This window comes from Corythoichthys intestinalis, chromosome 6, assembly GCF_030265065.1.
Source record: "Corythoichthys intestinalis isolate RoL2023-P3 chromosome 6, ASM3026506v1, whole genome shotgun sequence".
Taxonomy (NCBI): domain Eukaryota; kingdom Metazoa; phylum Chordata; class Actinopteri; order Syngnathiformes; family Syngnathidae; genus Corythoichthys; species Corythoichthys intestinalis.
Window position 1 is genome coordinate 26,381,291 of NC_080400.1, and position 26,240 is coordinate 26,407,530.

The window sequence follows — 26,240 nt, forward strand, 5'->3', positions numbered from 1 at the left end:
AAGTAGACAAAAGGGAAATTATGGAATAACGGGAGCAATTTTAACAAATTTAACGGTTGATTCACAACATTAAATTAATTGTAGTTTAAAGCTGCTGATACAGAATGGGGACTGGAGTTTTTTTATTTAATGTTATTTTTGTATATTTGTTTACTGCTATATGTTAACTTGATACTGAAATAGTAGTGTGGTTTAGCCTGAGAGTATTTTTGAACAATTTTGGAACTAATGTACAAACAAGGGGTGCTCAAAGTTTTTTGCTCCAAGATCTACTTTTAAATGAGACAACCTCCCGCGATCTACCTTAAGAGCAACATATGACGTTATGTTGCTCACAAAAAACACAAATAACTGTGTACGTTTAAAAAAATATAAATAAAAAATGGACGGTAAATTATGTTTGCTCACATAACATAATGAACTCATTCACTCCCAGCCATTTTCACCGGAGCAAGGCCCTTCGCTCCCGGCCATTTTACTCGATTTAGACTGATTTTGCAAGGCCCACAGAAAATTCTGCTCTATTGCTATATAAACATGGAACCCACCAAAAGTAAGATTAGACTCTCTTCTTTCAGCAGAAAAAAAAAGTAAGTTCATATCTTTTTCCATTCTTTAGAAATCAGCATTAGAAAATAGCTTAGTTGGAGCAATTTTCCAATTTCTGATGAAAAAACGGAGAAAATGAGCTTTTTGTAAACGCAAAAATTTCAAACATAACTTTGACTTTAACACTGCTATTTTTTGCTTCAGTGACATCCCAAACATCTGAATAATGTGTTCCTTTTACAAAATAACATGAACAACCAGCCAAATAGAGCTTTTGATAGCAAAGTAACAATTTATTCACACTTACCTAACTGAGAGATGACGTTTGGTGGCTGCGACAGTGGTTAAACGTTTCCCTCATTGCAGACTGTCTCGTAAAGATGGATTTTTTCTGGGGTCTTTTTTTTTTTGTGGTGACCACTGTCTCGTTCGCCTGGGGAACTTATGTTCCTGGGGGGGAACTGGTTTGGCCATGCGCGTTTCCGTGCAGGACACTCGAGCGTGCGGTGGACCTGAGCAGAGAGCTGCGGAGGGGCTCTGCTAACTTCCCTAATAAAGTTGTACTGTTTGAATTGGGTTGTGGCGTTTTAACAAATGCGCTACTGCCCTCCAGTGGCCAGTTTTATTGCTTTAAAATTAGTTTTGAGGCTTGTTTTTTGTTTTGGAGATAGATGGGAAGCTCTTGATGCTTCTTGTACAAAAAAACGCAAAAGACGTATAAATACGTAATTGGGACAGTTAAGCATGTAAAAATGGAACGTATTCATACGTTTCTGGGAGCAAATGAGTTAACCATGTACATTTAAAAAAAAAAAAAAAACTTTTTTTTTTTTTTTTTTTTGATGCTGCGAGCTACCCACACTAGCGTTGCGATCGACTGGTCGATTGCGATCGACGTAATGGCCACCCCTGGTACAAACCATTAAAAAAAAAAAAAAAAAACAAAGAGAAAAAAAAAAAAGGGAGGGGGGTGCATCAATAATCGTTTTATAATCGAATCGGAGCCTCTGAATCGTAATCGTAATCGAATCGTTAGGTGCCCAGAGATTCCCAGCTCTACTTTTGAACGTGTTTTAGTGGGATATGCATACTTGGCTTAAAGATAGACATTTAAAATACTTACCCGAACAAAAGGTCGAAAAATACACATGTATATGGCGGAAAACACTCAGGTGACTTGAAGTTCCACTCTAAGAACCTTAATTTGGCCAACTTTCAAAATTGTCTGAAATGCATGTGTGATAAATCATTGGAAAGCTTAAAATCTCAACTTTCTGGGGGAACAAAAATTTTGAACAGGAAGGCTTTTTTTTTTTTTTATTTGTTTTTTAAACAGCAAAACCCTAATTGGAGGCGAGAACACACAAAAGCAGAATTAAAGACGCCACGATTTTAACGAGCTATTATCTCGTACGTACCTTGTTTCGCTCCAAAAAGTCCATGTAGCATGTATCACCGAGTGTCAAGACACAGCTGTGAATGGCCAAAGCTGGATTTTTTTTTTTTAATGTCATGGGTGAAACATGGTGATATATAACAAGGGTCGCGATGCAGAAATCGCAGACAACAGGGAGTGGTTTTTCTTGTTCATATAGTTACCATTTTTAATGTTATTTTTCATTTTTATTTTGCTTGGATCAATTATTTATCATCTAACATATCGGGGAAAATGCAACAGTAACAAAAAAAAAAAATACAATAAGTGACAGTTATGAGGTAGATATCCGTAACTTTTTTACAGACGCCAAATTTTTCATTGTAATTCGTTTAAAATATGCGAGTGAATAATTTTTTTAAGTTGTCTTTTTTTTTTTTTTAAACTAAAATTTAAGGCCGAGTTATACTTCCGCGTCAGACCTACACCGTCAAGGAAGAATCGAGTTATGACCCTACGCCGTAGCCTGACGCGCACCTCTCGATTTTTCTAACCTTCGCGTCGCGTAGACGTAGCGAAAACGGACTGTGATTGGTCCGCTCAGACTGTTGTTTCCGGGCGAAAACACCGCCATTGTAGAATTGAATCAAACATTATTTTCTACACGCAAAAATGCACCAAGCCGACGGGAGTATCATCGAAGAGCAAGTCTCGTCAAGAAATTATTATTGTGACTGCCAAATGGCAAGGTCGGCGATCGAAAAAATAAATAAATGGAAGAACCACCGAGACGTGGGTGGTCGGAATCGAGTGGCCACACGAAGCGGTGACACAGTCGGCCAAAAACTGCCAACTTTTTATCACTTTATGTCGTATTTTTGGTTGGTGCACTTCATCATTTACTGTGTACATGTTTCAAGTATATGAAGGATAAAGCACAGATTTGGTGTCAAAAGAGTTGTTTTGATCTTTAATTTTTAATAACAGACAGTTCACACACACAATACATCATCACTGATTGAGAGTGCCTCGGTGCTTTTTATGATAACCTTAAAATCAAGCCTCCCAGCGCAGTTTGGGAAGTTCCCTAGACGCCAGAAATCTGCTATGGCTTCCCACTGGCTGGTTGTAGGACACGGCAAACAAATCAGGCTGGAGGGCTTTGCAGACCTTGAACGCAGTGCTCGACGCCAGTTTGAAGCTAGCCGCCACAGCTAGCTCTCTCCACCCGAGTCTAAAACTCTCTGTGCGGCATCAAAAGTCGGCCAGACCGCCTCGAAACAGTCTTCTGCGTCGCCTGCCCGTCAACATTTGTATGTTCAATATTTATTCAGTGTTGATGAGCAGAATATTTACTTTCAAGAGTTCCATCTTGCATTGTTTATTTTTTCTCCGACTAGCGGAAGTAAACAAGCATGCCCCAAAACCGTACAAACATAACGCCACATCCCTCTAGTGGCTTGGCGGTGAATTATAGAGCAACGCGTTCCCTCACCGCAGAACTATCGAACGTCGAATGACGCCGTAGTCGCTACGCCGTCACCGCAACGCGGGAGTATAACTCAGGCTTTAGACATCAATTAATGATTCTAAGCTAAAAACGACAGACATTTTGAATAATATCATTCTTTTTATGGCTAGGTTGAAACAAAAGCGGTTGCGCGATGTCTGTAAACGGGGGTTTTCAGGGTAAAACGGACAAATTAAAAATAGTTTGGCGGCTTAGTGCGCCATCAATCTGCTATGGCAGCATATAGACATATTGTTCTATCAAGCACAACAGTTCTTTTGCTTAAAATACAGCAGTTTATTCTAAAGAGGGGTGCACGAGCAGAAACTGCTTTTTCAGTCTTGTCTGTGTTTTCTGCCACATATTTATTTTTTAGTACTTCCTTATTTTCCGATTAATGCCCTTTGCCTTGGCATTGATGCTACAACCCCGGAGGCTCGAGAAATTTAGATTGAAAGGTGCCGAGTCTGAAACCCCATGGGTGGGTGCGTTGCCGGCGGCAGCGAGCACTGGCGTCGTCATAGCATTCTTTTTTGTGGTCGTAGACACACGTCACGGCCGATGAAACCTTGAAAATGGCACTTTCTTAAAAGTTTGGGACACTCGAAAAATGGGTCTCACGCCTCCAATTTTAAGCTAAATGAGATCTCCATGTACGTTTGTGTGGAACTGTATTTCACAATAACAAAAATGTATTCCATTCTAGCCAAAACATGTATGGCTCTTCACAAGGCTATTGCAATCTCTCCAACTCCTTAAAATAAGACTGTTTTCTACATACCTCCACCTGGGAAACCTCAGTGTTCAGAGAGGAGCCCATCCTGCCCTTCATCACTCTTCCTCCTCCAGTCATGGTTCCTGTTGGCATATTTGAGTACATAGGAGGAAGCATAAGATGAAGAATATAAACGGCTAGTTCAAGTTTGGGAGAGTAAGAGCAGGCCATCTACCAGCCATCTCGATGATCTGGCCCTTGAGGGTAACCACTCTCCATCGCTTATCTTTCTGGAAAGCCATCCTCGTAGCTTGCTCCATGTCCTGAGCCACTAGTGTGTCCCTCAGGGCAAAGTAAAAGGCGGGACGAACGTTGGCATCATTCACTCTCACCATGTCAAAAAGACGTGGACTGTCCTCTGGCGTGCGGATCGGTCTCATATTCTTCTCCCACACCTTCATCTAAGGACGAGGAGGAGGTCAGACCGAGGAATTCAGAGCTAAAAGGCAGTAGTCGAACACTTTACCTTGTCAAGACCAATGAAGGTTGCCACGCCAATGTTTTGTTCTTTGAGAAACGTGACACATTTCTGAGCTGTGTCAATGGTGTCAACCACGATGTGATCCAGAGCACCACAACTAGAGGAAATGGCCACGTCGTACTTCTCGTCAATGGCTCCCAGGTCTCCCTGTAAACCAACACAATTTATTTTTGGAAGAAAAGTGAAAACAAGTAAAAGCAAAGGGATTTGGGCTAAATCAGGTCATTTGCAGGTTGAAGGAGGCAAATTTAAGATTTTTTGTCAAGGTTGTTTGGACAACAATCAACAAGCATGACAATCAGGATGCAATAGTGAGTCTATAAAAATATTTACGTTAGAAAATCTTTATATGAACTGAAGAACTATCAAAATGAAGGCCAATATCAATCAATCCTTAACTAATAGTTAATAAAAATGAATCGACAACCATTTTGATGATCGATTAATCATTCAGATGCATCTTCTTATTTCTTCCAAGAGTAAATATTTCTCTGATTTATGTCATCCCCAACGAAAGCACATTGATTATCTCTGTAATTACCATAATCCAGCAGGCATTTGCATGGCATTTTAATTTTTCTTTGGAAAGCAATCGATATTGGCCCCTTTTGTTGACATGCTACAGACCAAACCAGTAAACCAAACCACTTTATGGCAAAAATAATCTATTGTGAAAAATTATTGCCATGTGGCTCTTTTCATCCTTCTGCTTTGAATTTAAATTACCGTATTGACCCGAAGATAAGACTGTTTTTTGCATTGAAATAAGACTGAAAGAGTGGGGGTCATCTTATATTCGTGGTCTGGACGTTATACCCATTCATGACGCTAGATGGCGCGAGATACCATTAAAGTGATGTTCTGTCATGACAGATCTCAGCTACTCTCAAGTTAAACCAGTTTGCAATATTTTATTGCAATGTTTTTCCTTATTCAGATTTGTTCAAAGACAACAGTTACAGTTAGACGTCACTTTGATTGTTAATGCAGTTATTGCAATTTTGTTGTTTTATCACAATAGATTGGTTTATTTGAATTTCAAAAACCAGAACCATTTCATTTACGCATGTGATTGCACTTTAGTTTACATATTTAAATGTTCAGATATTAAAATTTGAATGAGGTAAAATAAGATGCTTTTTCTCTCAAATATATTGTTATCATTTGTTTCAGATGTACTGTAATTATTTTCTGTATAAAAATTAATTTGGTGTTCAAAAAGTCTGACGGCGAATTCAAATGTGGACATCTATCGCCATCAATGGAAGCGAAAGAGTTAACATGTACAGTAGTCGAACCTAAAGCAGAATATTTTACTTTCAAAAGTTTAGCGAGTACATCTCTCCTTTTAATGTGATCATGTTTTAATTTTATCTGGTTGCATTTATTAGGACTACAATTTTCAAAGATTTGAATGCGACTGTAATTGGTTGTATGTTTTTATCTGCCATGTGATTGAATGGCAACCAGTCCATTGTGTACTCTGCTTCTTGTCAGCTGGGATAGGTTCCAGCTCACCCACTACCTTAATGCAGAATTCTATAGAAAATAGAATGGATGGCTTAAACGGAGGTGTTTGTTGCAAATGGGGCACTTTTATGATCTTTGTGGCGGCTTCAAGGATTACATGTCATTATCAAGAATAATAAGTGCCTTCATTTTGAAACATCTCATTTAAAACCTGTGGTGCTCAAGAATATCCCATCTAGGTGGCTATACATCAAACCCCCAAAGGAATTAAGGGTACATTATGGCCCCTTACCAGCCTTCCAAGGATACCGGAAATTCTGCCACTCCTTTTCTGATGCATGAGAGCATCCAGGACTTTCCCTCGACTGCGATTGGATGACAGAGAGCTTTTGGCCTCGTCCACTTTCTGCCTCATTTCCCTCACAATCTGACGGGTTTCATTATCCATCCTTAACAAACCCTCCAGCTCTTCCTCGTCCTGCAGAGAAAATGGCTGCTCTGTGACTCGCTCGCCCGACACAGGACGCACCTTGTAACTTTTTTACCTTCTTGAGCTCTTTCTCCCTCTGCGGTATGTTGACTTCCAGTTCTTTAATAGCAGCACGACGGTCCCGCAGCGTGTCCGACGTGGTTTGAAGGGTCTGTTTGGCAGAGTTGAGCTGCGTCACGGCTGTGTTATGGCGGCTGAGATAGATCTCGAGCTCAGATTGTGCTAGGTCCATACGAGAGCGGGTCTCGTTCACCGCCTTGCTTAGCTCCATCAGCTCTTTCTCTCTGGTCTGCAAAGGAGAAGCACAAATATGAGGTATAGACCCTACTCACCTACGTCACAAAATGATGTGTTGCTGTATCCGGCCGCCATATTGTCCGTATTTTTTAGACTTATTCTCATTGTTTTCAATTAGTCTAGCAAGTTATAGAGCAATTCACGGAAGCCCCGGTGTTATCTGACGCTGTAAACTCATTGGATGCGCTGCATAAAAGGCGTTATGTGGAAAAGCTTCAGTTTATCCATTCGCCAGATACATATTTGATGCCTAAATCGATGTTTTTCGACCCGCTGTCTTCGCCGTCTTTGCCTGACATCTGCTAGCTACCCTGATATTTACAACTATCTTGTCCACACAAAATCAGCCTATTCTCACGAAAGTTTGAAAAACTTTAAGAGCTTGGAGGCTTATAAATACTTCGTTGCTGGTTGGGTGAAACAGGTCCTCGTCCACGAAAATTCGGCAGGAATCTATCGTGTGCAGGGAAGGTGAGTTACGAAATTTTCAATTCAAAATCTTTTGTTCTTGCTAACATCCACTGTCAAGTCTACTGTATTTCATGTCATTTGTCAATGGAGCTAGGGCTTTTAATGTTTATATGGTTTAGCGATAGCACTCTCACTACATACATATACAATATGTAATAAATATGAAGTGCGATAGCACTACTCCAGATTGTCCCTAGTTGATTTTTTGGCTTTTGACCTCAATAGTGAAATTGTAAATTAATTGTATGACAACTGTCTGATTATCCCCTTATAATTATATATTTTCAGGTAGTTCATTCACAACGTCTGAGTGTATGTTGTCGGCGATTAGCCTAGCAATGATCTTAATTGTGGTTGTCAGCCCAAAACCCTCTAAATATATATTAAATGCATCTTACCAGATATAAAATGACTACTACATAATCTGTGGTAGTCGTTTGGAGCCCAGTTTTGTCGTCGAATTGCAGCAGTCAATCTCTGTCTCCTCTCCGGGTCTCTCGGAATACGGTAAAACTTCAAGTCTCTCCGTCTATCTTCTCTGTTTTTGCAACCGACCGCCACACACGACTTCACCATTTTGATTATTAATGTTAACAAGCAGAAAAACACGCCATAATAGGAGGAATTTACGAAGCGCTAATGCATTAACATGACGAGTATACGGACAACATGGCGCGGGGGCGTGGCTGTGACGTCACGTGAGTAGGGTCTATAGGACATTCCATCACAGTCAATAGCAGTGAATGAGTTAGGGACAAGGAGCAAACCATACCAGGGGGTCTGCAGGTTTCAACAGGCCAAATTTAAGACAATTTTGAATACAGTTTAAGACCCATTTCACATCAATACCGGCAAAAAAAGTAAAGAAGGAAAATGAGCGGGCAGCACAGGTAGGTCCGCTTTGTTGTTAAGTTTTGGGCTATTGGCATCCTCAGAAAATCAAAACATTTAAAAGGGAGACTGTAGTTAAGGCATGTGATCGGGCCATATTTCATAGGATCGGAATCAGGTTTCTAATTTGAAAATATGTTTTTCTGCATCATGCTCGTACAGCCTCTCACCATAGGCAGAGTTTGATTTTTGTGGCGGGGGGGTGGCACAACACGTTGAAGACCCGAAACGCAGTGTCAGCTATAAAATTAACTTTCAAGAATATTTATAATAATAAGTTGACAATGAGCGTTTTTTTGTTTCCCATCATTCTTGAGAGGAATTCTAAATCAGGCTTCTTAGCACAGCTATACTTTTCGTCAAGATCGTCATCCATTGAATGTGGTACGCCCACTGGTGTCGTGCCCACGTAGTTACCCCAGACAAAATTGTATCCCCTGGGCGGAGCCATATGGAGGTAGTTTTGTGTCGTTATTATTAAATAAAAAAATTAATAAATAAAAAAAAAAAAAAAAAAGTTGCTTCAATCAAAATATATATTTTCAACCTCCCCCAAAAATAAAGATTTTCAAAAAGAAAAATCCCTTCAATCAAAAAAAGAAAAATTTCAATCATAGAAAAAGTTTTAGAATGCGAAAAAATATTTTAGATTGAAAAATTTGCATTTGAACACTTAATTTTTCATTGAAAAAGTTTTCTTTGATTGAAGCAATCCTTTTTGTGTTTGGGCCATATTATGATTAGGACATTTGTGTCTAAATCCTTCAATCCCACAAAAATTTTGCTTCAATCAAAAAAACATTTTCAATTTAAAAAAAAAAAAAAAAAAAAAAAAAAAAAAAAATTTTTCCAATATATATATATATTTTTAAATTATATGCAAAGCAAATGGCTGTCTAAGGTGCTCAAAAAATAATTTTGCCCCATTATAATTTTTTTTGTTCATTTCATTCATTTTTGTTGCAGTTTTATTGCTTTAAGTCAATTATATGCAATGACACTTTTCGGCCACCAGGCCCCCCCCCCCTTAAAATCCGCTTATGCCTCTCACCCTTCCTCCTGCTAAGCAGTGCGACCAAACAGTTTTTCTTGGTCACCAGTGCAGCTGGCGTTTTGTATTTAAAGTTGATGATAATTGACAAGTTTGTAGCCTTGATCTGGCAAGGGAAGCCTCGGTAGCTCTACGATCAAAGGCACAAATGTGTTTATCATCGTTAAACTTGTATTCCAGTCCGACTCATTCATTGTCTAAGTAAGAGGCTGTTCTAGGCAGCGTGAGCGACTCACTCAGTGAAGCATTTAATATAAACAAGGATTTTTCTACATTATTCTTGCTAAAAAATAAGTCACATTATGAAGGCGGCACAGTGAGACAGTGGTTAGCACTTCCACCTCACAGTTCTGGGATCGTTGGGGCAATCCCGGCTCGGGCCTTCCTGTGTGGAGTTTCCATGTTCTTCCCATGCCTGCGTGGGTTTTCTCCAGGTTCCTGCCACATTTCCCCAAAAAACGTGCATGATATGCTGATTGAACACTCCAAATTGTCCGTAGGTATGAGTGTGTGCATGAATGGTTGTGTGTCTATATGTGCCGTGCGACTGGCTGGCCACCTGTTCAGGGTGGACCATGCCTTCTGCCTGGAGTTAGCTGTGATAAGCTCTAGCACCCCCACAACCCACGTGAGGATATGTGGTTCAGAACATGAACAAATTATATGAATGCTATCGAGTGATTAAAAGTATGGTGCTAAAAGTGATGCGATGAAAAATGTGGATGCACCTACATTTTGTGCTGTAGCACCTTAAAAAAATATGTTAGGCGCACCAGTGCAACCAATGCAAAAAGTAAGTATGGAGCCTTGGCAAAATATAGAGCTATTCAAGTTATCTGGTGAAAATTTTTCTAGTTTTAATATCGCAATATATAATATCGCAACCCCCCCCTCAAAAAAAATCGCAATGATAGTTTTTTCCAATATCATTCAGGCCTACGATAAGCTGAAGTATATTCTAACAAATGTATGCCTTTGAATCTTTTGCATGCCCACTTTGCATGTTTCATTCAAAATACACTTAATTTCATTTATGCCGATTTTATTTATACCTCTTTTTCCTGTTGCAATCCGCTGGTTTCTTCTTTTAGACTTTCTATCACCTCCTTGAGTTTCTCCTCTTCTTTACCCCTCTGCTTCTCCAGCTCTTCCTTTTGAGCGGTTGCCTCCGAGATGGCCTTTTCACTGTTGGCGGGTACGCTGCGTACCTCTTCCAGCTAAAAGCAGCCACACACAAACGCACACACAGCATCAACAACTATTTACAAAAGACAGGAAAGGACAAAAACCAGAGAAAAGTTGAGTGAAAAAAGGATGTCGATTCAACGCTTCGTGTCGGTAATGAAGGCACAATTCAGAGTGGCACTACAAGTGGGGTGTTTTGTGGGGTTAACAGTTGGTGAAATGTGAACATGCTTGCTGGGAGTGTAACAAGCCAGGCCATAGTTGATTTGCATAAAGCAGAACACTACCGCCCTGAGGCTATCTGTCTACCCCAACCCTTCAAATCAACACATCTCCGCAGCACTGCCACTCTGTGCACAGTAGATACAATGTGGCACTTATCTGAACTATTTGTTAGTCACTGTTCCAGTGTGCGTATGTGTGTGTCCATGACGTAGGCCACATGAATCTAGTTGTCCGGCACTTCACAGCCCCCTAGTGGATACTTTAGGTGAGCTACTTCTTGCTACCTTCCAAACATGATTTATAGCGTGAAACGTGTTTATGTTGTTTTTACAGGGACACTCAGTTTTAAGACTGCCGGAAAAATATGACAAATTAAAGCAGGCTGCCAACATATAGATGTTACATTTTTATACACTGAGGCTGTTTAATACGGGCCATGTGGCAATTAGTTTACACTAAGGGGCCTTATTTTTGAGAATGACTGGAAATAAATCATGACTTTACATTTTTAACAACTGGAAGTTTTTTTTTTTTTTTTTGAGAGATAGGAAAGGCATTCGTTCATACAACTTAAATCCTGTATTCCCTTTTTCCCCAAAAAGCAAAAAAAAAAAAAAAAGACTTGTGAAGAGGATAGTAAAAAATTTAATTATAGTTCCATTATCTTCCTTTATTTTAATGTGTATATGATTCAAGAATATTACAATTACAATCATTTGTGTTGGCTTGAAAAATTGTGAGTGCTCATTTTGTTTGTGGGCCAGATGGCAAAATCTAAATTCAATCAACACACTGCTGCTCAACTCAAAGTACAAACCTGTTGTTGGGTTTGTAGAATAAGTATTAAAGTTGATTACTTAATGTATAGTGAATATGAATACTCAGTGAAATAGTCCAGTAAAATTCAAATGTGATCAAATAAATTAAAAATGGATGGAGACAATTTAAAAGTGTACACACCTTTTCTTTTTCCTTCTCCAGCTGCTTCTGCAACTTCATTTTCTTGCTCTTTGAGTGTTTGATCTTCTCACGCACTTCAACATCCTGCAGGTCCAGCTGGGTGAATTTCTCCTTCTGAGTCTCCATGTACACTTTGATCTTGTTCTGCTTTCTAGCGAAGAAAAAAAAAAAAAAGAAAAAAAGATATTTCTTTGTTTTTAGTATTTTTCGGAGAAATAGTTAAAAGAATAAGTTCAAAACATTGTGATAACTCAAAGCAAGGATAGAAATACAAAATAAAATTCTACAGAAACAGTATGACAATTTTCAGTCCTCCCCACAAACACGGGCAAAGACAATGACCCTAAAATTAGAAGGGGAGGGGGGGAGTACATTTATACTTTAGAAGAGGAACAAAAGGGACAAAACAGGTCTTACTTCTCCACATGTGCAAGCTTTTGATTCATTTGTTCCAACTCTTTGGATATCTTAGCAGTTTTCTCAGTAAGTTCTTTATTGTCCTCCAAGATCTTCTGCTTTTTCTGTTCTTTATCTTCCACACTCTTCTGCATATTATGACTAATCGGCAGGAAGGGAAATCAGGAGGACAAAATAATTACATCATCAGGTTGGACAGTGTTCCCTTTTGGTTTTTGGGACAATAGTTAATGTGGTTTATTTGATTTGGCACAGAACACAAAATTAATGCAGATACTTACATGTTATATTGGTAAAGGCAACTCTTTTGTTTGGAGATGTCATTTTCTAGAGTGAGAAACTCCACGGCTTTGTTCTTTTCTCCCTCGAGAGCATTCTTCTCCTTCTCCACGAGCTTGACTCGGTTGAGCTAGCAGAGTGAACATGACCACATAATATTAAACCTGTACCGGGCACTTATGTATTTTTACAACTTCTGTCTCTTTTCATATATATTTTGTATATTAAAAAAAAACAACAACATAGCCGAAGAAACAAGTGGAGTTTCGTCAGATGTCATCATTAAAAAAAAAAATTATACAGATTTTATAGATGAATAAGACTCCATCTGCTACTTTATGCCACGAGAAAAGAACAATTTTAAAAAGATGGATATCCACCGTTTCTGGCTGCCTCAGAGAACACGAGTGGGATTTGTGGTGTCTGGATCCCCCGAATGACAGGTCGCTGCTTATTAATGAGGAGGATGCAACTAAATATGTTAATGTGAGTTTATTTGGTTAATAAAGGTAATTTTTGATCATTCAAATATTTCTCCGTAACATCTCTCTGTGTAAATATCCCATATTAAGAAATGTACACCTGTGGCTTATAGTCAGGGGTAGTCTGGTGGTGCAGTGCATATATGGATTTTTTCCCCCCTCTTAAATCTTGGAAGTGCATTTTATAGTTGGGTGCGCTCTATAGGCCGGGAGTTGATTTGTTAATTTAATTTGTTTTATTGAGCAAGGAGACTTTTCCTGTCAGGGCAAGTTGTACTTGTGGGTATATGGTTATCATTACACTTATCTTTTTTTGTTACCAAATGTGTATACTTATCAAAAAAAAAATAATAATAATAATAATCCTTTGGCTTTATGGTAAATCTGTTTGAACTACAAGTTATTTTTAATAGTCTTTTCATTGAGACATTCAACTTCAGAGGTTACAAGGTGTTCTACATAAGCTACTACTATTCGTCGGATTGCAAAAACTGATGACATTTTTAACAAATGAAATACAACCCAATCGGACTGCAAAAACTGATGACATTTTTAACAAATGAAATACAACCCAAGGTGTCACAGCTGCACAACAACAACAAAAACATTTATCTTGATAAAAAACTGAATTAGAATGACAAATGAAAACCAATCACCTTCTCGCCCCTCTGTTCATTAAGCATTTCAGTTCTGCGGGCGAGAGTAAGGATGGGCTCCTTCAGGCGACAGGAGCCAATAATGTCCTCCAGGTACTCCAGCATTCCCTCTTCATGGTTCGTCTGACCTTTGGGTTTCATCATAGCAATTTGCTCCACCTCACCCTGAGCCCCAGCAAAGAAAATACATATGTGAGGAAACGACTCCAGCCTAAATCATTACAATAAAATTTAATAAAAGAGGGAAAATATATTTATAATTGTTTATCACTACAGTACTTCGTCACACACAACTGATTGAAGAATTGTAAACAGGAGGCAAAATATTATATATTCTTCCACATTTAGTTGTTTTAAAATAATTAGTTACACTTGGCCAAATAAACTGTTGAATTATACCTCTTGGTTTTTCCAAGCAAAAAATACCCTGAAATAAAATGTTAAATGTAAAACAACAATCTCATCTAATCATGTATAAATTAATTTTGGCCTTTTCAAGCCGAATCGTGTCAGGAACATTTTTCCAAGTCTAAAAGGATGTCGAGTTACAACTTCAATTCTAATAATTTAATAAAAGGACACCCTTGGGTAAGATTCATTTCCAACGAAACAAAGTCATGCTTGATGATGGGGAAAAAAAATAAACCAACAACCAACTCTTTTTGTGTGTAAAGGGGGGTTGGCAAAACTCACATATTACTTTTATGTACAGTATAAAAATAAAAGCGAACCCAGCAGAAAAGAAAATCCCCTATGTCATCCTCCTCTGACCAATGCACTGAACAGACATCTTCCCCCTAGCCAGAGGCCTGGAAAAGTGACCTTGGAGAACAAGCCTAATCCTCTTCCCATAGCCATGCAGCCATGTTACAGAGAGAGCTGAAATCCTAACATCCAAGGACAGCAAGATTCATCATGAATACACACATATGAGGAAGCAAGACTCTTGTGAACAAATCACAAAAGCACAACGTGAATGTCTATCACAAACTAGCGGACCATGTTAAACAATTAGAATTCCAGCAACAACACGTTTGAATCGGCCATTTGGTGTTACTCTGACATGAGCCATCACCCCATGAGCCGCGAGTTAATCAGTAATAATGCTCGGGATACACGTGTAACACAACCACAGCAGCTGGAGTGTGACCCGCAAACTGATTCAAACTCAGCTCAACGGTGCAATCCCCCCCCCCCTCCCAAAATAAAATAAAACTGGAAAACAAGCTAAAACATGAAGTCTATTGAAAGACATTGACAGAAATTCAAGTGGGAGAACAAAGTTTTGATTGGGCGTTTGATCCAACCACACTGAAGCAGCACTGCTAATACTGGGGTTCGTCTATCACGCCAATATTTACGTGCTGCTAAAGCGTGACAGGTACAGGACAGGAAATCTGATGGTCTCTTTTTTTTAATTTGAGATTTTATTTTTTTAAATTAATTTATCCTTAACTTCTCAACAACCAAAAATCATTGTAATCCTTGTGTAGTTTTTTAAAAATGCATTTCCTTAAAATTCTAAAGCAGCAAATAATGGTTTGCACTTTATGCACATTGTATCAAACCATGATGCGCTGCTATAGCACTGTTAAGGGCATATCCAAGTCCTTTTCTCAAGCAAAAACAGCATTCAGACATTTGACTGGATAATTGGCAAGAGTGGGAAATCCCTCACAGAATGTGACGTCTCAGCAAGGATTATAAAAAGGCAACATTACGAACAGGGAAATAGATGACAAGTTACCTGCAGGATGAGAAATCTGTTGTGGTCCAAGTCGATGCCATGGCTTCGAAGCAGAGTGCCCATTTCCTTTAATGTGGCTTTTTTGCCGTTGATATAGTAGGCTGAGGAATTGTCTTTGTTGGCGCTCCTGGAAACATAGAACTTGCTGTTGGGGATGACTTCGTAGTCATCTCCTTCCTGACTCAAACAGGGTGAGGGGGGTGGGAGGGGCAGAATTAGACACCTCCACACATAAACTCAAACTCATTCTTATGAGAGTGAAAAACAGAAAAAGCTCAAATAGATTCACTTACACTAAAACAACTCACAAAATGGTTTGCACAATTTCTACCCCACAGCTAGACTAAAAGTGTAATTCATTAAAAATCCCTATTACAACATAAGGTATAATTATTTGGGGAAAAAATGGAACATTGAAAAAATACTGGGAATGACAAATATTTTTCTTCAGCTTATGAAGATAACTTTAGAGCCAAGAGAGTTAAGTCGTGTACACCACTTATAGGGAAAAAAAAAAAAAAAAAACCTTCACAAAGAGGAAGTGATCAGACTTTTAGTTTGAAGCATGAAGTCATAAAACAATCCTTCTTACATAGTAATTCAACTATCCATCCCATTAAACAATAATTTTATCCCCCTTTTAATTGAGGAAACAAACTAAGACCTGTTTACCACAAAAAATAAAACCAATCCACCTCTAGTAGAGGACTTAACATTACACCAAATATTACACATATTCTAAGTCATAAATGACGTTCCACTTTTAAGCAAGTACGCTCAGGAACCGCAAACAGCTCTTATTTGAAACAGCTTCCTTGGTGATTTTGACCAGTACAATTAGTTAAATAGACTAAACAAAACAAGGAAACCCCACCTAAAATAAATAAATAAATAATAGGAAGGCTTTAACAGAGTATGACTAGTGTGTGACTGTGTGTGGGTGTTAAATGTCAATTCCGAGACTGATATGTGGCTATAGATTTTTACAAATCATTTTATCTCGCACTTTGAATTGCCTTGTGTGGAATTGTGCTATACAAATAAATTTGCCTTGTCTATGTTCAATCATTTTTGTACTGACATTTTTGTCAATATTAATTCACTGACACTGACTAAAAGAAATTTCTTCTAAAATGTAATTTAAAAATTGTAGAAAATATTTCAAACCAATCCCTACCCTGTGAGTTTCATATTGTTGAGATTTGGTGAGTGTGAGAGTGTATGAGTGTATTGTAACAGCAGCAGATCATAGGGATCTCTTTGTATTTGTACCTTATCAATAATCTTTTGAAAATGCACTTCCACAGTACAGCTTTGCACATCTTTGTGCTGATCAGAACTGTGGATAAGCACCGACAGCTTTTTCGATCGGATCTTTTGAGCTCTGTATCCAAACACAAATAGCATGGAGTCGATCACATTGGACTTGCCACTTCCATTTGGACCAATAATGCAGGAAAAGCGCTGCGGGAAACAAAAGGGTTAAAAATGTATGTAGAAAAATGTAATCACATATTAGTGCAAATGGCCCCAATTTTTTTTTTTTAAATACTTGCAGAGTCCACACCACACAATGCCAATGAGTGTAGGTGTGTATGTATGTGTGTATGTAATAAACACATTTTTTTCCTACAAATAATTATAAAATTGATGGAATACAAGGAAAATACAATTTGAGAAAAATCACACTAGTCTGATTAACTTCATATATGCACAAAATTAAACAGGTACAATTGTCACTTTTTTCCCTTAGTTAAATTTTTTAAAAAATCTGCACAGCAACAATGATGATGACCAACATTAAAAAAACAGCCATTTTTCTGTTTACACAAATTAGCATTTGCATTACAAACACACAATGAGTGCAGAAGTCAGCAGACCGCTGAAAACAAAACAGCAAGTGTCACGCAGGACTTAGACGTGTGCTTGTGTCTTTATTTATTTTTTTTTTTTTTGAGAAAGAGGGGTGTCGTACCTTGTGAAAGGGCCCCAGAATCTGCTCCCCAGCGTACGACTTGAAGTTGCGATTGACTAAATGCGTTATCATGAGGCGAGGAGCGCCCGGCTCATTGGTCATGGCTGGGGGCGGGGGTGGAGGGATGCTACCGAGAATCTCCTCCAAAGGACGACTATCAACCGCCTCGGCAGCCTCCCCGGCAGGCGGATCTGTGGCAGAGGCACAAAAAAGTACAACTTTTACCCCCCCCCCCCCCCCCACACACACACACACACCCAGCAACTGTGTGTGCGCGAAGGGGTGCTTTCAGGTGGGGGAGGGGTGGAGGAGCAAAAAAATATATATACCAACAACAACACAAACAAAACAAGGAGACAAGATTTCTCTTAGCTTTGTTTTTGACAGAGTGGATCAACATCGGGGAGGTGGGGTGCGGGGGGGGGGGGGGTCAATGCCTGTTTTGTTTCCAAAATGTACCATCACAACATAGCAAAGCCCACCAACGACTTATCCAAACAAGCTACTAGTTTCCCATCCATAAACAAATTACAATCACACAATTTTTAGAGAATAACAAACACACGCACCTCGCATTATTTATAACCAAGTCAGACGAATATAATCATAAATACTACCAAGTTACCCTGGGCCACTCGACGCCTCTACATTTATTGATAACCGGCGCGGCAAAACGGACAAAAGCAGGCATCTAATGACTAGAGTAGGGAGTAAATAAAATGACGCTCCACAGATGGGCCACAAACGCCACCGAGTGAGCAGAACTTATTTTAGGATTGAGACACGCATACACACGGGAGAGAAAAGCAAGCCTTTGTTACTTGCCAGTTGTCGGCGGCGGTGGTGCCTCCTTCCCTTGGCCATTGGAGCCGCTTCCTCGGGGGGCTACGTCCAGCTCGTCCTCGGAGCTGGAGTCATCCCGAGGCTGCGACCCCTTTCCTGCTGACTTGGAGGAGGCGGCGGTGGAGCTCTTTGCACTTTTAGATGGCATGATTGGAAGTCTGAAGGAGGGGGGTTGGCGAGAGGGGTGGGGGGGTCCACTGGTTTAAAGGAAAAAAAAAAGAGGCATATCGGTGAGTTGGGTTGGACCCTGTCAATCTCCCTCATACACCCCCCCCCCCCCCCTTAAATCTTGTCATGGCCAGACCACGTCTTTTCTTCCATCCGTTTCTATGGATATGGGATATATTATCTTCATATATTATCTTCAATTAAAAATATGTTTTAGTACCCCAAGAGTCATTAGTGAAATTTCTCTTCGAAAAAAGCATTATTACTGTATCATGGCTGACGATGACTTATAACACAGTTCTTATTTCATCTGGCAAAGCTCCCACATTTTTACTCGCAGATAAGACGCTGAAATGAAAAACAGAAGCTTTATAGAAGGATAAACCAGCTCCGTATAATTTTCGTTAATTACACGCAAGAGTGAAATAAGCAACCCCTCTAACGATGTCTTGACCCATTAGAAACGACGCATTTGAATGGGATTCTTTTTTTTTTTTTTTTTTTTTTTTGCCACGTAAGAATATTGTCCCGTCGCAACTTATACTTTAGTAACTCAGGGAATTAAAGTTAGCTAACCAGCTAACTTTGAGCTAGCAAAACGACGTACTGACGAAACACTGTTATTGAACGTAAGTTTATTTTTTTCTGTTTATTACGAGTCTACTCTGAAGTTATATTTTGACAAGAATGGCGTTTTTTTCACCGAACTGAATCGACACATCGCGTACTTAAGTGTACACTATGATTAACCAGACTGTAAAAATATCGCGTTGCTTTTAAGATGACGAAGTTCTAAACGTAAAAAAAAAGCTTTACATCGTTGTTGTTCAAAAGTGGTCTCGGTTTACAAGACGCATTTTCGCTTCCGATGATAGTTTGTAAAGTAAAAGTAATTCTATAAAAGTTGTCGTCTGAAAAAAAATATTTGAATCGACGCGTTTCAGCAATTAGACGGAACCCAACCACTAAGTTATTTTTCGCGGGCTTCGTCGTGTACCTTCCGCAAAGTCTTTATCAAAACTCGCTTCCCCTGTCCAAGTGTCGCTTGGGAAAAATAGCGGCGATTCCAAAAGTGGTGAACAATAATCCAGAAAATTTAGGTCCGTGTCATTTCCAGCTGCTCGTCGACTTGTAGAAGTCCTATTTGTAAATGGCGCCTAAACTGAGCTGTCGAACCACATTCGTTACAAACTGACGCAAGGCACCATGGACCGTTCAAAGAGCAACGGAAAAAAAAAATTCAAAAAAGGGGACGAAGCCAAGTCTGCTTTATCCTCCCTCCACAAACCAATCGCATTTGTCCAGACAGTTCGAAACGCGCCCGCAGTTTTAATTTATAATTTTTACAATCATTGTTTTCTTTAATCATATGTTTATGTCCGTTTTAAAACGTTTATCTTTCATTGAAATGCCTGGTTCCTTGGGCAAAAAGTAACCACCCAGTGTTATCATGTCACATATACCTGATGCTTTTCGCACTGAATCATCGCTTGAATGCGACATTTTAGAGAAATAGTACAATATGCGTTACTATTTCGAAATATCCGCTGTCAAGGAAGTGACTTTGAACTCTCGCGAGATTTCAGATGTGGCTGTTTGAAGCTTTGACCCAGATTAATGGCTAGCCGCGATAGCAAATTGAGTTAGGAAACTCATCGTCTCGACGGCACATTTAGAAAAAGATATTTCTGGACTAAATGTGACTCGGGGTTCGGCAACTGCCCCTTGTTGGTGGTGTTTTAATAATTGTACGATGGGTATTTTAAATGGAAAGCCGAAGTAACGTTAGCATCACGTCATAGCCGTGACTCCGCCAACATAAGAGGAATCATATTCGCAACAGAGTCAGGTAACGTAGCAACTACACTGGTGTCGTGATTGTCAACACGCGAACCATTTTTTTCTGCTTGACATTATCTTAAAATGGGATGCATTTTGTGATCTTTGTGTGATTGTGCAGTGACATCTAGCATGATGCCACTATTTATCTGCTTTTCCGTCTAGCTTTACAGGAATTGACAACATAAACGCCTACAATGCGATTGAAAACATCACTATTGAAGGAACCTAAACATATCCTTTTACTGAATGTGTGTACTATGCATCAGTAACATGCGTAGACGCCAAGATGACTGTCAGTGAATTTGTCAATGTGTAATAGACAGCCGTAGTCTATTCCACACACCATCAAATATTTTGTTTACTAATGTGATCAGATTTCCCTTAATAGTCGCTCACATAAGGAACTAGTGAGCTGCATTGGCTGGACCACAGCCGATGAGTTGTACTCCTGCAGTGAAGACCACCAGATCCTTAGGTGGAACCTTCTGACCAGCGAGACCAGTCTGGTAGTCAAATTACCAGAGGATCTCTATCCTATTGACCTGCACTGGTTTCCCAAGACTGTTGGCAGCAAGAAGCAGACGCCGGTAGAGATTTTTGTCCTAACCAGCACTGATGGCAAGTTTTTTATCCATATTTTCTATCCATCCATTTCATACTTCATTACACTTGCTGTCAGGGTAGCAGATTTGAGAGGCAGTGTTGACATTAAAATTCACACTTAAGAACAAATTACATAACTTACAATTCTTTAGAATGGTTGAGGATGTTTGAGTAAGTGGAAGAGACATCACACAAGCACGTGGAGAATATGCTAACTCACAGGAATGGTAAAGCTGAGATTCGAACCGCAAACCTTCAAAATGTAAGGCAGACATGCGAACCGTGACAGTGTCTGTTAATATTTAGCTCACATATTTGATTTTCCCTGTTTGTCAATGACTGTTATGCATTTCTTTTAAAATAATGTTTACGGTTTGCCTCCAGTGTTTTTCCATTCATTTTTGTTTTATCCTTTAATATGGGTCCTTAGGTCATTCTTCATCAAAATGCGGAATTGGAGTTTTTCACTGCATCAAATCACATTATTTATTTATTTATTTTATTTTATTTTATTTTATTTTTGTTTTTTAAAAACAAATTGATTATTTGGTAGCATCTTGGTATGACAAATGTACAAAAATATAATGGAATGCCCTAAATTAATTTTGATTCAACATTAATCAGACTGTCTCCAAATACAATAAAATATGTGCTTGTCTTATGGCCAATGACAAAATAGCTCATAACATTTGATCAACCCAATGAAAATGGATAGTTTTTAGAATGCTTAACAGGTTTTGTTGTCTTAAAATCAGCCGTTTTTTAATTTTTTTTTTTTTCTTTAAAGACTGCTTTGCTTTTTTCTCATGAAGGTCAGTGGTGTTCATGAGCTTTATCCCTGCTTATTTAGGGCCAGAGGAGTTTTATAGTGGCAAGGCACATAGACTAAACCATTTACACTTACCTCTATTGATGATTCAAAGTCGGGAAAAGAATAACTGAAAGATAGTAATTGAAATGTGAGCAGAAACAGGGATACCTGAGGAAAACATAATTTAGAACTACAACCGAGGGCTTTAGCCACGAGTCAATCCCAAAATACTGTGCTTGTGAAGAGAACATGTTAAATGTGCTTGTCCAATGTTTTTATTTTGCTTTCAGTGTTAATTCTGTGTTGACCTGTACTGAAAAATGACTTAAATACTGCCCGTCTAAAGGCCGTATTAGACAGAAACACATAGAATGTGGATGTACTATTATGTCAGGCAACATGTGGTCAGAATACTAATAACAGTGTAGGGTTGCATAAGCACACCCCCCAAACTGAGGCAGCAATTTTCTCTGGCAGGCCAGCGAATCATGAAAACTTCACTGTTATTTACTATAGCCGTTTTCTTTTTTTTCTTTCAGTCCTTGCTACGGTGTCTTTTGTTTTTAGGATAATTTATCCAATAAGTTAAGCCATTTTGGTATCACATGATGCATTGTTTGCAATTTCTATTAATTCAAAAACTTCAAATTATTTTAGAAAAAGAAATCACCGTTGTCCCCCAAAAATTTGATTATTACCGTAGTTCTGTTCACCTGATTAGATGTCTCTTGTGTACACAAACATTGCAAAATAAAGTGCGTAATATTTTTTAGCAGCATAGTATCCCTGGTCTACATATGTCCAAGAGCTGCAAATAAAATAAATAAAATTTAAGGGAAATGAAGTCAGAAATAAAATGCATTAGGTAAAATTAAAAAATAATAATAATAACATTTTAATTAATTACATGTTTGCTTTATCTGGTATGTCAGAACACTTTCCAGAAAAATGTGAACGATGAACCCTTGAGATGAATCGTATCGAAACAAAACGCACTCCTTTTTATCATATATTTGTTCCTTTAAAATGAAATGCAGTGCACTTCTCCTGAATTTAGAAAATGAACAATCTTGGTCATTTGCAGTTGAAGGCCACCTTTTTGAAATAAAACAATAAATTATTATCAAACAATTCATCTTTCATATTAATTTTCATGCACCAAAAATATTCCCTGGTTTAACCAGCTCTAATTCCACTCATTTATGCTTTGAATGTTATTGAGCCTCAAGAAAATACAATCTGTCATGCCTTTGTTTTAACTGGAAAAATAGAACCACTGTTGCTTAACGATTAGAAAACACTTCACTCATTCACCTCCCCAAGTCCCATTTTGTCCCTTCACTCTCAGAAATCATGGATAATGTGCACCCACCTCAATGTAGGACCTTTCTCCCATCTCTGCAGGGAAGTTTCACCTTGTGTCCAAGACTGGGCGCATTGATAAAAGCGTTGAGGCTCACAAAGGAGCTGTTTTAGCAGGCAGGTGGAACTATGACGGGACTGCTCTCATCACAGGTAATGTGCTGATAAACAGGATTAACATCTTCCCTTACATGCTGAGTTTTAATCAACTTGATATATTCTTTTTGTGTTTTCAAATTGAAATTTGTAGAAATTTGTAATACTCCTTTTCTCCAACTTTCATGCATTTAGCTGGAGAAGACGGGCAGATCAAGAACTGGTCGAAAAGCGGCATGCTGCGCTCGACGCTAGCAAACCAAGGTAAAACAGCGAACGCAGATTAAGGAGTTAGTTGCGCATTTGCTTTGGTTAATCTATTTTAAAAACAACAACCCTAAAGTGAAAGCAGACAGCTGTCTTGGCAAGTTTTTGCTCAACTGCCGTCTTTTTGATTCTTTTCCCATTCTTGCATGACTGTTTTTGACTTTGACTTTTTTTTAACCAAAACTTTATTTAAAAGTGGCACCCAGGTTTTATTATTATAGTTATTGTTATTTTTTCCACATGATTTTTCATAACTTTGAATGAATTTGTATGGCAATTTGAGTCAGAACTGCGAACAAGTTCAAAAGTTGAATACTGTAATTTTTGAACCATAAGTCGCACCTGAGTATAAGTCGCACACGCAAAATAATGTGAAATAAAAAGGAAAAAAAAAAAAAAAAGTCGCATTTTTGGGGGGAAATTTATTTGATAGAATCCAGCACCAAGAACAGACATGTCATCTTGAAAGGCAATTTAAAATACAAAAGAGAACAACAGGTTGAATAGGTGTACGTTATGCTAACATTACATGGCACTATAAGTTAGATCGGGCCAAAAAAATCTAGCCCTACCCAACCGGCCCGCGGGTATTAAAGCTTGACCCGACCCGAGCCCGACCAATTAAGTTGATTTGCTTGCCCGAGCCCGAAACCCCCCGAAATTTTATGTTTTATTTGTAGGCACGAGCCTGAAAAAAAAAAGAGAATTTATGTTTTATTTTTGAGGACTCAGGAGAAGGAGGAAATACGGGGATGCGACGTGTATTGTGTGGTCACGTTTGTGACGATGCTGGTGCATATTGATAACAAATTAAAGCCTGTCTCTTGTAACAAATTCCCCCAGTTAAACAAGACTGTAAGATGGATATTCAATAAACATTTATATCTTTTATATTTGTGTGTCTGTTCTAATGGGCGGATAGTGGATTTGACATTTATTTTAATCTCCTCGAGTTGGTAGAAATAAAACCGCAAGTTTTCTCAATGTTTAAATAGTCTACATATTTTTATGATCATTATAAATGCATTTACACAACGAAATAACGCTGGAAAAGTTTGTTAAATATATTTCTCGAATGAGACCAAAGCGCCACATTCGTTTACATTCAGCGAAGCCGACACAGGCTTCTGTATAGCATCTTCAACAATCAATTTGAATCCTTTCCATACCCCACTTCTACCGCAGTTGTTTGCTTTTCAGTTTCCCTGTCTTTAGTTTGTTTTTCACTCCTAGCTGCTCCATATCAAAAAGGAAATACCTGGATGCTTACGGAGGGCGCCAGGGCGGGAGGGGAAGATTGAAAAGAGACCAGGGCCATGGTGTTCACGTGCACAGGCATGCACAGCGCCTTCTCTGTTATATCAAAATTATTTATTTATTTAACATCCATACACTGTTTTAGTATAAATATATCAATGTATATTTATTTTTAAAAAAGTGAGAGAAGTCGGGCCGACCCGACCGTAAATAATCACACATAAGTTGCTCCAGAGTATAAGACGCACCCTCTGCCAAACTATGAAAAAAACTGCGACTTATTGTCTGAAAAATACAGTACTCATTAATATGCAGTGACTGGATCCAATTTGATTTTTCAATATTTGAATTTCTTTGTTCTGATTGGATGTCCATCGAGTGGGTGTGCTGGTGGCAAGCTCGTGGGCATTGCGAATGCGTGATGTGACTTGGACACATAGCTGAGAAGCGTACCAAAATCGTTCTTCAATGACACCAAGCTTCGCTATTTCACAGTTAACGTATTTTATGCATGAAACTGGTCAAAATTTTGGGAAATGAATTTAGTCCCTCTTTAAACAAGTTGTATTACTACAGCATTGCCACGTTCTTTTTTTTTTTGTCTTTTTCATCAAATCTGTTTTTTATATCTAATGTATGTGTGTACCACACTGGCAATGTACTTGTACATTCCATTCATTTATTTACAATGCTTGAGCAATATTGTACAGAGAAAATAAATGGTAAGCAGAAACAAGTGAACCATTTTCCTACATTGCAATAGCTTCCTTTTCCCTTCTCATCAGCAATCTTCAGCATTTTATTCTGAATTGAGGACGTACAGTGATCCCTCACTTATCACCGTTAATGGGGATCAGAACCGACCACGTGAAGTGAAAAACTGCGAAGTAGGGTCAACCCCCCATTTTTTCCTTTTTTTTTGTGTGTATATGTATATTATCAGTAAGTGTATATACAACCTTATAAATGCATATGTAATCAGTAAAACATTAAAGAATAGTTTGAAATGTGTGAATAATTTATTAATAGAAATAACATACATTAAATAATGTATAAATAATATAAGTAATACATACTGTACATTCATTCTCATATGCATGTGTGTAAGTTTACATACATGCATATATGTAAATAAAGTGTACATAAATATGTTTTAAGAACCCTTTTAGTCCTATAACAAGATACTTATAACAGGATTTAACAATAGAACGATGCACTGAGGGCGTGAAAGTTGAACAGCGAAGTAGGGCGGGATCAATATATTGAGATTTATTTTGAGGTGACGTTCAAGAAATAGTCTCAAAAGATATATTTTTTTCCAATGTCATGTTCATTCCATCCTCCATTCCTGTATTTATTGACTAATGTATCATAATGTTTCAACCATTTGCTAAGATTTATAAAAAAAAAAACAAGAGACTACGGGTGAATGAAACATATCTCCATCCAGTTTTCATTACAGTTGGCTCACTTGTTAACTGATCAAATGGGCTTTTGGGCTTATTAATTATTAATCGTTGGAGGCCTTTTGCAAAATGGATGGCACACTCCTATTTAACGGCTGGGGATTGTGGAAAACTTGGCAAGGGTAGCAGCAAATTCAGATCGAGCGTGTAGGAATATTTTCCCCCTTTAAGGGGCTGTTTGAAGCTTGAGCTGCTGGGTACTGGGATGCTGAACAAACCCACAGATGTGTTAAACACCT

At 38.5% G+C, this 26,240-nt stretch overlaps 2 protein-coding genes across 3 annotated transcripts in view; one reads left to right on the forward strand and one right to left on the reverse strand.

The window, feature by feature from the left end:
* The window catches only part of smc4 (structural maintenance of chromosomes 4), a 27,170-nt gene extending 7,638 nt beyond the window's left edge, over window positions 1-19,532 (reverse strand). Inside the window, exons 1-15 of the mRNA XM_057838306.1 lie at window positions 19,295-19,532; window positions 18,112-18,326; window positions 17,287-17,477; window positions 16,584-16,775; window positions 15,312-15,488; window positions 13,565-13,729; window positions 12,429-12,556; window positions 12,148-12,288; window positions 11,731-11,881; window positions 10,413-10,577; window positions 6,706-6,939; window positions 6,453-6,638; window positions 4,676-4,837; window positions 4,385-4,610; window positions 4,216-4,292 (exon numbers count right to left, since the gene is read on the reverse strand). Of these exons, the coding sequence (XP_057694289.1) occupies window positions 4,216-4,292; window positions 4,385-4,610; window positions 4,676-4,837; window positions 6,453-6,638; window positions 6,706-6,939; window positions 10,413-10,577; window positions 11,731-11,881; window positions 12,148-12,288; window positions 12,429-12,556; window positions 13,565-13,729; window positions 15,312-15,488; window positions 16,584-16,775; window positions 17,287-17,477; window positions 18,112-18,277 (2,361 nt within the window). The 5' untranslated portion in view covers window positions 18,278-18,326; window positions 19,295-19,532. The remainder of the gene's footprint in view (window positions 1-4,215; window positions 4,293-4,384; window positions 4,611-4,675; window positions 4,838-6,452; window positions 6,639-6,705; window positions 6,940-10,412; window positions 10,578-11,730; window positions 11,882-12,147; window positions 12,289-12,428; window positions 12,557-13,564; window positions 13,730-15,311; window positions 15,489-16,583; window positions 16,776-17,286; window positions 17,478-18,111; window positions 18,327-19,294) is intronic.
* Window positions 19,533-19,702: 170 nt separating this feature from the next.
* The window catches only part of ift80 (intraflagellar transport 80 homolog (Chlamydomonas)), a 67,804-nt gene continuing 61,266 nt past the window's right edge, over window positions 19,703-26,240 (forward strand). The window contains exons 1-5 of one of the 2 annotated variants that reach the window (XM_057838307.1): window positions 19,703-20,146; window positions 20,302-20,368; window positions 20,534-20,757; window positions 22,958-23,068; window positions 23,207-23,275. In XM_057838307.1, coding sequence (XP_057694290.1) covers window positions 20,334-20,368; window positions 20,534-20,757; window positions 22,958-23,068; window positions 23,207-23,275 — 439 coding nt within the window. In that variant the 5' untranslated portion in view covers window positions 19,703-20,146; window positions 20,302-20,333. The remainder of the gene's footprint in view (window positions 20,147-20,301; window positions 20,369-20,533; window positions 20,758-22,957; window positions 23,069-23,206; window positions 23,276-26,240) is intronic. The other variant, XM_057838308.1, reaches the window with a different exon arrangement.